General features: G+C 43.6%; 1 protein-coding gene across 1 annotated transcript; it reads right to left on the reverse strand.

The window, feature by feature from the left end:
• Positions 1-1,020: 1,020 nt before the first annotated feature.
• Positions 1,021-6,787, reverse strand: HSPA5 (heat shock protein family A (Hsp70) member 5). The gene is made up of 9 exons (XM_075015557.1): positions 6,712-6,787; positions 6,488-6,626; positions 6,175-6,406; positions 5,491-5,628; positions 5,054-5,166; positions 4,585-4,975; positions 4,020-4,257; positions 3,637-3,804; positions 1,021-3,110 (listed from the first exon to the last, which is right to left on the reverse strand). The coding sequence occupies exons 2-9, from the start codon at positions 6,604-6,606 to the stop codon at positions 2,551-2,553; spliced, it is 1,959 nt and encodes a 652-aa protein (XP_074871658.1). The 5' UTR covers positions 6,607-6,626; positions 6,712-6,787; the 3' UTR covers positions 1,021-2,550.
• Positions 6,788-9,720: the final 2,933 nt, after the last annotated feature.

Here is a 9,720-nt window from a genome sequence, read left to right on the forward strand (position 1 = left end):
AGCTGGCTGCGGAAACTGTCTTGGGAACAGGATGACCTGATGGAACATGCTTTGAAGGAAACAAACTCAATATAATTTGAGTTTAACCTTTCCACAGTAGTCTTCTGGTTAGCAAATCCTCTATTTCTGACTTTTCAGGACTGGTCTCCCTGGAGAAATGTTGGCATAAATATACTAGCATAACAGTTGCCTCATTCCAATTTTTGATTAGTTGGAAGTAATATATGTTGTACCCTGGTCATGAACACCTTCGGTTTGGAGGTTGGTTGTATCTTTGAACAAAATGTTAGGGTTGTCCTTCCAAAAGTTTACAACTGAACACTGACTTACTACAGCTTTGAAATTTCACTGTGCAGAAAAAAGGGGTTTTCCCTTTGGTCTCTGCTGCTGCCTGATTGCATACTTCTGAGCTGTGGTGTTGACTGGTCTGATTGTAACAGATGTGTATTCATTCAGCTTAAGCACTCTTATTCTGAAATAAGGGTGTTCTCAGTGGGAACAGGTGCATGACAAGTTTGCTCTATACATATGCCCATCTACAGCTTCCTTCAGGTAGGAGCACTGGGGATCTACAATCCTCTTTGGTAAAGAAAAGTTCCTGCATTTCACTTGCTATTGCAGTGACTGGTAGAGTACAGCTGTAGACTGTCAATTTATCTATTGCTCAATTGCATTTATTCTGCTGACAAGTGAAACTAGGGGACAGAAGTTATTCCTAACCTAACACTTCTGCCAGCCAGTCTTTTGTTATATCTTTGAAAGTCAATTTCCAACAATAGGAAGGTCCAAAAAAAAAAAAAAAAAAAAACACACTTGAGAAGTTCCTATAAGCTATAGATGAAATTGTAAGCTAATTCTGTAGCCAGTGAAAACTTAGTTTTCTCCCTGTAACCTAGTCTTAAGGATAGTGAAACTTGGCAAAGCCCATTCCAAACAGTCAGATGTGATTGCTTGTGCATCAGAGGGTGGGAATAGTGAATCTAGGAAATGAAGGCTGAGCTGGAACTTAACATAAGTTAGTGACAGCAAATAAATTTACTTTTAATCACAAAGGTAATATAAACTGCCCAAAGATCAGTAACTTTAATGCAGTTAAAAATACCACTTTAAATGTTAAATTGTTTCCCTACTGCATTAAGGTAAATGGAGTGGAAAGAAGGTTCAGTTCTAAGGATTCTCTCCCCCTCAGCCTTGAATAGTTAAGTACATTTTAAACAGGCAACTTACAGTATTTAGAGAAGGAAAATGTTTGGTGCAGGGCTGTACCTGTCCCTGCTGTGTAGATATGCAGTTTAGTGGGTGGATTGTGGACATAAACAGCCCTATAGCACCTGGAGAGCCCCCTTTGCTGCTGGGCACCTGAGTGAGGTGCTAGAACAAGTGGCCTGGAGAATGAAAGATCAAGGTACCCCACTTTTTTTAAGTGTGGGGGGGTCACCCTTTTCAGCCTCGTTGGCTCAAGATGGTGCTAGGCCAGGCACTGGCCAGAACTGCCTTCACTGTGCCTCCAGCACTCCCTGGATATGTGAGCATCATGTGTTGATGCTGCCCTAGTGACATCCCTAGAAGCTGCTCTGAGTAAGTATTTAAACCAAGATGTAACTTTAGTTAAAGCCTCCAGCATTCCTGATGCTGACTCCATCCCTCTCATGTTTTCAAAGTCCTGACTGACTTACTGCTCCCTGCCTGTTTTTACACTAGTTCCCTATGTCAAAGGAGCATGGGAAATAGTGTGTCAGGAGATTAAGTGCTACCCTGCACATCCAGTGCTTAATTAAGCTAGTTCTCCCCCTTGGCAACTTAAGTGTTAAACTTTGAAGTGCTCTCCCCAACCTGGCAGGGTCTAACCTGCCAGTACCTGACATGCTTGGGCAACTCTGAAATGCCTGGGCTACTTTGAAGTCCCTTCATTCTTCAGTTTTGAGTAAAGGGATTTCAGAGTACCATCAGGTTAGCCACAGCTACATGAGCTGGCACTTTGAAGTTGCCATGGGGGAGAATTAGCTTCATGAAGTGCTTCGCACACAGCGCAACACTTTACCATGCTCCCTTGGAAGTACGAAGCTAGTGTCAACAAGGCCCCTGTACAGCCTCACAACTATTGCATATAGCTGCACTTTGTTAAACAGTTACACTGAACTACTGGGGGATTATCTACCCTATGAACGTAACTTTAGTTGGAAAGAGCTTAGAAGGGAACTGAACCCACTGTATAAGCAACTTATTAGGAATAAGTGATGTTAGATCCAGTGTAAATAAGTTTATTGTGGCCACTTAAGTAGAAAATTCTACACAGAACTGACACATTATGATTTCAACATGACCACTTCCAAACCCCAGTTCACTTTACAGACCCTCCCCACTACCCCACCCTCCCACCTCCCTTAGACATCAAGCACCTGCTAATGAAAAGCAGTAAACAGCCACTTTGGGCTAACATTTCCATCTCCACTCAGCAGTGAAGATTCCAATTACATTCCAAATAGAGTTCAATGTTATCTTAGAGTTCCTGAGTCCAATATTTACAAGGTAACATTCAGAGACCAATATTTACAATTCATCCTTCTCTCCTGGTTCTTCTTCACCAGGGGGAGCTCCTGCACTTCCATAAAGCTTGCTAACAATTGGCTGGACAACTTCCTCCAGCTCCTTCTTCTTAGCTTTGAAATCTTCAATTTCAGCATCTTGGTGGCTTTCAAGCCATTCAATCTTTTCCTCTACTGCTTTTTCTATTGTTTCCTTGTCTTCAGAGGAGAGTTTTCCACCAAGTTTCTCCTTGTCCCCAATCTGATTCTTCAGTGAATAAGCATAGCTTTCTAATTCGTTTCTGGTATCAATACGTTCTTTAAGCTTTTTATCTTCCTCTGCAAACTTCTCAGCATCATTAACCATTCTCTCAATCTCTTCTGGTGTTAGGCGGTTCTGGTCATTGGTAATTGTGATCTTGTTTTTATTTCCAGTGCCCTTGTCTTCTGCTGTAACACGGAGTATTCCATTCACGTCTATCTCAAAGGTAACTTCAATCTGTGGGACACCACGAGGAGCAGGAGGAATTCCGGTCAAGTCAAAAGTACCCAGAAGGTGATTATCTTTGGTGAGAGGACGTTCACCTACACAAAAAAGATTGTTTTAGTTTGTACTTGTGCCTAAAAAAGTGGCACTGAGATGACTAATCTTAGCTAATACAACCTGTATGCCATTCCACTTAGGGGAAAGACCACCTAAAGTCTGGGGACAAATCTTTTCTTAAGTGACCTGAAGACCTAACCCAACAGTTTGCTTAAGCTTCCTAGAGCATATTCCCCTTTGGCAGAGAAATACTGAGCTACTTGGTTTTATAGTAAAAAACCTTTGCAATGCCATCAGTGTATTTCCAGTAGAGTAAATTGGACTTCAGACAAGATTGGAGCCCACAGAGAAAGGGAGACTGCACCAGACAAAAACTAATTATTAGAACACTAGAATATGCTAGAAGTACCTTGGAGTTGGTCTGTTCAAGTTTGCTAGTTAGAAGTTCTCTTCATGAATTAAGAAATTTTGGCATTACTATGGGACACACTTAGTCTAACTTAATGCTTTAAAGTTGAGATAAACGTTTACTGAATACATCTTAGTTTAACAAGACAGGATGCTTACCTTCATAGACCTTGATTGTTACAGTTGGCTGGTTATCAGAAGCTGTTGAAAAAATCTGTGATTTCTTTGTGGGGACTACTGTATTTCTTGGGATAAGCTTAGTCATAACACCCCCAACAGTTTCAATGCCAAGTGTCAAAGGGCACACATCAAGCAGCACAAGGTCACCTAAAAAGAAAAGTTTAGCTCATTAACCATTACCATTTTAATAATGTTCCAATGGCTAATATACCCTAGCAAAAGCACAAGTATTGTTCCTAATAGCAATATGAGAATTTAGCTGCAAAATTGAGAAAGAAAATCATATTAGGCTTTCAAAAACCTGCTCCAATACCAATGGTGAAATAAATGCACTTTGAGTTGCTAGTTTAGTTTGCACCTACCAGTATCTTGGTCACCCGAAAGGACACCAGCCTGAACAGCAGCACCATAAGCAACAGCTTCATCTGGATTGATCCCACGAGAAGGCTCTTTGCCATTGAAGAACTCTTTAACAAGCTGCTGTATCTTGGGGATTCGAGTAGAGCCACCCACCAGTACAATCTCATCAATGTCAGACTTCTTCAGATCAGAATCTTCTAGAACTTTCTGGACAGGCTTCATAGTGGAACGGAACAAATCCTAAAATACAAGTTGTTACAATAGTAAGGTATAGCACTGTTCCTCTCCTATACTGGAGAAACCTATCTGAACAAAGCATTGTCTGGAGAGACCAAAAACAAAGTACTAAATCCAGCCACATACTCTTCCTACATGACCATGGGCAAGTCTGGTACCTTAATTTCTCTTACCTAGCCCCATAATATACTGGTATAGTTATTGCCTCATAACAAGGTTTAGTTTTGTACATTTAGACAGTGTAACCAGTAATTATCTACTGAACACCCAAGTAACTGCATGCAAATGACTAGCCACAAAGCAGTTGTAACTTTAGATTCAAATACTTACCATATTCAGTTCTTCAAATTTTGCCCGGGTCAGTGTTTCTGAGAAGTCTTCTCCTTCAAAGAAGGACTCTATTTCTATTCTAGCCTGATGCTGAGAGGACAAAGCTCGCTTTGCTTTCTCCACTTCCCGACGTAGCTTCTGTACAGATCTATTGTCCTTCCTAACATCTTTACCAGTTTTCTTCTTGTATAATTTGATAAAGTGTTCCATAACTCGTTGGTCAAAGTCCTCTCCACCCAAGTGAGTATCTCCATTTGTAGCCACAACTTCAAAAACACCATTATCAATTGTAAGAAGGGAGACATCAAAGGTTCCACCGCCAAGATCGAATACAAGGATGTTCTTCTCACCCTCACGCTTATCCAGGCCATAAGCAATGGCAGCAGCAGTACTGTATTAAAACAAATACCACTCAGAACTCAGCCTTATTACAACAAGATGTTCTCAGAACAGTTAAAAAGCTACTTACGGTTCATTGATTATTCTCATGACATTCAATCCAGCAATGGTACCAGCATCCTTTGTGGCTTGCCGCTGAGCATCATTGAAATAAGCTGGGACCGTGACAACAGCATGGGTAACCTAGAAAAAGTGATACATTAAATTTCAAAAAACTACAACACACAAATGAAAGCTTAACCCTTTTAAGTTTAAAAATGGATTGCCATTGCTTTGAGTTCCTTCCAGGGGACAGAAAACTTCCTTAATGCTACCCCTAGAATGGCCAACCAGTATGACTCAAGGAAAGCTCACTAGGTCTTATCAGAGACACTTCTACAAGTACTACCAAACTCAGTAGACAAAGGAGTCAAACTGGTCTCCATCTTAAAAGTTCCACCTGCCACTTGAATGTGGAAAGCAGCTCCTCTATACCACGCAAAGTTGACCATTTCTTATGTTACCTACCTTCTTTCCTAAGTAGGCCTCAGCTGTTTCCTTCATCTTTGTCAAAACCATAGCAGATATTTCTTCTGGAGCAAATGTCTTTGTTTGTCCACCACCAACATCAACTTGAATATATGGCTTAGCCTTCTTTTCAACAACCTGTTGAATATAAATTTATAACAACAATAGACCATTAGAATACTTTTATTTTAGATGAAAATTTAAAGTTAAGAAATTTTGTAAGTCTTCATAAAGAGAACTAAAGCCTGGACCATACTCAGTACTTAAAGATCAAGAAATAAGATTTAAAGGGGAACAAGTGTCCCATTTTATGTCTAGAGCCACCATTAATTGCAATGGGACCCCTTAATATTGAATGTTCCTTCTATTGCCACAGCCTCTACGTTTAATTTAGACTTAAGAGAAAATATTTGATCTACTTAACTTCATGGTAATATCCAGATAACATTTTTCCAAATAATTTTTTCCTTTAACTTACAAGGTGTATTAACAGAAAACTCTCTGGTTATCAAAGATAACGTATTTTGACAATATAAACAAAGGGAAAACAAGCGTCCTCTGAGACCTCTAAAACGCCTTCTACCATAATTTACATGTGACCCAACAGACCCTGAGCACCCCCTCAAGTCCACCCCCCCGCCCCCCACACAGGAAGGCCCAGGGCCCTGGAGTCCCCACCCTTACTTTAAACGGCAAATATTTGATGTCCTGCTGCACCGAAGGGTCGTTCCAGGTGCGGCCGATCAGGCGCTTGGCGTCGAAGACAGTGTTCTCGGGGTTGGAGGTGAGCTGGTTCTTCGCCGCGTCGCCGATGAGACGCTCCCCCTCGGGCGTGAAGGCCACGTAGGACGGCGTGATGCGGTTGCCCTGGTCGTTGGCGATGATCTCCACCCGCCCATTCTTGAACACGCCGACACTGCGGGAACAAAGGCAGGTGAGAGGGCCGCGCGGGGCCGTCCGGCCGTGGGGGGGCGGGGGGAAGAGACCGTCTACCTACCACGAGTAGGTGGTCCCAAGATCGATGCCCACCACGGTGCCCACGTCCTCCTTTTTCTCCTCCTCCTCGCCGCGCACGCCGCCTAGCAGCAGCACCAGCACCAGCACCGCGTGTCGCATCCTGTCCGCCGCCTACGAACCTGCAGCGGTAGAGCAGCTCAGCGCCCAGCCAGCCACAACGAGCTACCCCCCACCCCGGCCGGAGCCGCATGCACTAGGCCTCACCTCTCTCGCCCGCGCCGCGCACACAGGAGCTCCCGTCACTAACGTCGCTGCTATGCCCAGGCCGCCTGGGCCTTCCACCCTTATATAGGCTCCCTCACTGCTTCGTGGAGACCAGCCATTGGCGGCGAAACTCGCGCTGGAACTTTTCCATTGGTCAGCGCAGACTAAGCTGGCCGCTCTTGATTGGACGAGATCAGGCTCTCTACAATGACGTCCTGCGTCGCGCCCCTCCACTATGCTTCCATTGGCTGCTTTAGCTGTGTCGCGGACCAATCAGCTTCGATGTGACAGACAAGCGGACTGCAGCCATTGGTTGCGGGTGCTCGTTACGCTACGGGAGGAGAGGGGGGTTTACGCTGGTCCCTTCTCGAAGTTTCTATGGTTACCAGCCCTGAGGAGGGCGAGAGGGATGGGGGAGGGGTGATCAGGAAAACCATAGGAGCCGACAGTCCCAGGTGACCCTCTTGCACCCACGCCACAGAGTGAGGGGATGGAGGGCACCAGAGGTCTGGGGACACTCCTTCCCAGCATGCATCCCACTGCTCAGGTCACCAAGGGCACGGGCACCCTGACTTCCCAGCCAGCAGCTCCTCCGGGGCAGGGATGACAGGGCATGGACACTCCACAAATGGTCACAGCCACTATGGGCAGTGTGATGTCCCCACATGACAGCTTCCGTGGAGGAAGGGATGGCCTTCCGCTTCCCATACAGGGCCTCAAAGATGGCATTGCATCCCACTGCATAGGTCACAGCAGGCATGGACACTGTGCTCTCTCCATATGATGGCCTCCCTGGAGCAGGAGACAGCCTGATGCTTCCCACACAGAGCCTTGAGGCCAGCATTACATCTCACTGGTAGGGTCAAAACAGGCATAAAGACTGTGGTATCTCCATGCAGAGGCCTCCAGGGAGCAGGGGATGGCTTGATACTCTCCAGATGGAGCCTCGAGGACAGTGTGCCATCCTGCACGCAAGCCATGATGAGGTAACAGCATGACAGCTCTCCATGGAGAGCAAGACAATAAGCCCAACAAGAAAGGCCCAGCATTACTATGCAACTATCCAAGTGGAAACGAGGATGGGCTGATAAGATCCCTCATGCTATGGGCATGGTGGGACATTATGTCACAACACAAATTGTATATCATTGTACGCATGCATAGAGAGGGACATGAAAACTTCAGGTGTCAATGTGTTACCTGAACTCTGCATTGAGATACTCTAAAACAAAACCCCTTCATTTCCACGTAAAACTGTAAATAGACATTTACTGTAAATTAGGCCACTGATAAATAACTACTCAACATCAATATCCGGTTCTCATCAAGGAGTTGTTCAGAAAGAAAACCACCTGGGATGAAGTGTGGTATATATAATAATCATTCACTTGTCAAGAGCCGCATTTTAGTTCTCAGTGTCAGATATTTTTAAACAGGAAAAAATAGGTCTGTTTACTGATATAATCACAGCCTTTTGGTTTTCGCTGCCCCATTCAAACTGGAAAATGAACAGGTTCCTCCTACTGGGTTTGATGCTTTTTAAGTGTTGTTATTTAGTCACAATAGCTTGTTATTGCACCACGACATCCTGACACATCATTCACTACCTGGCCTTACATCAGCCACAGCATATCTTAGGATAGAGGAAATTCTATAGTCAGACATAAAATAATCTGTCTCTATACGTTTAATTCCCCTAAATTACCAATATAATGAAACTGTTTGTTTACTTTCCTAGCTAATCTATCAATCTACCTAAACTTTTAAAAATATCACCTTCAGGCAAAATCTACCTCTGGGAAGTTTCAGATGAAAAGGGAAATTTTTTTCACAAAATGAGAAGGCAAAACAAAAGGCTAGAATTAAAAATGTTATATCCTTTAAAAGGAATTAAGTTCAAAACATCGTTTGGAAAACTAAGCACATGCTTCTTAAGTTGAGTACTAGGTGGGAAGACAAACTTTTCTGAGGAGTTGTATCTAGACTGAATACAAAACTAATTTCTTCTATCTATCTTTCCCTTACTAAATTATTTTCACAGAAGCAAAGAGGAAGCCATGCTAGTCTATACACTATCAAAACAAAAAGCAGTCAAGTAGCACTTTAAAGACTAGCAAAATGGTTTATTAGGTGAGCTTTCGTGGGACAGACCCACTTCTTCAGACCATAGCCAGACCAGTCTGTTCTGGTCTGGCTATGGTCTGAAGAAGTGGGTCTGTCCCACGAAAGCTCACCTAATAAACCATTTTGCTAGTCTTTAAAGTGCTACTTGACTGCTTTTTATTTTCACAGAAAGTAATCACTCTCTCTCTGTTTCATATACAACCAAAGTATACATAGAGGTTGAACTTTGCTCATACAGCATCCTTGGGCCCTGTGGAAGCCATCTTGTATAGAAACCATTTCACATCCCTTACTTCTGCTCGCACACAAGAGCCTGTCCTTTCCTTGACCTGTTTGGGAATGGTTGGGAGGATGAGTTCTATGGAATGCGTTAATGAACTGTTTGGAGCTGGGGGATCCAGCTCCCTTGTACCTGTTTTTCCTTGCTGATAACGGTTTCTCTTTGGAAAGTGATTTATGATTCTCTAACTAATTGCCTCTGGCACGGGGCTTGTTTGGGTAAAGGTATAAAATACTAGAGTTAGCTGCATCAAGCAGCCTTGCTGGACCTAGTTTTACTAGTGTCCGGTTTGGCTCATCTGTTGCCTTATTGAATTCAATAAAGCTGAATGTTAGAGAAGTCTTGTGCTTCAACAGCCCTGACTGGTGCTCAACAAGAGAATTCGCTGGACCGTGCAAGGTCAATATTGTCTAGCACACTACCAACACTTTCACTGCTTACATTGCTCTTAGAAGACATTTAGGAGTAATTTAGAGCTAAATAACATCACAGAACATTGAGAGCCAGGATTGGTGGCCATACAGAAACCTTATGGGACAGTAAGAAATTTGGCCACACCCATGGTAAGTGGTCTTCTGGCCAGCTAAAATCCTGCTGGATTATGG

Source organism: Carettochelys insculpta, chromosome 21, assembly GCF_033958435.1.
Source record: "Carettochelys insculpta isolate YL-2023 chromosome 21, ASM3395843v1, whole genome shotgun sequence".
Taxonomy (NCBI): Eukaryota; Metazoa; Chordata; order Testudines; family Carettochelyidae; genus Carettochelys; species Carettochelys insculpta.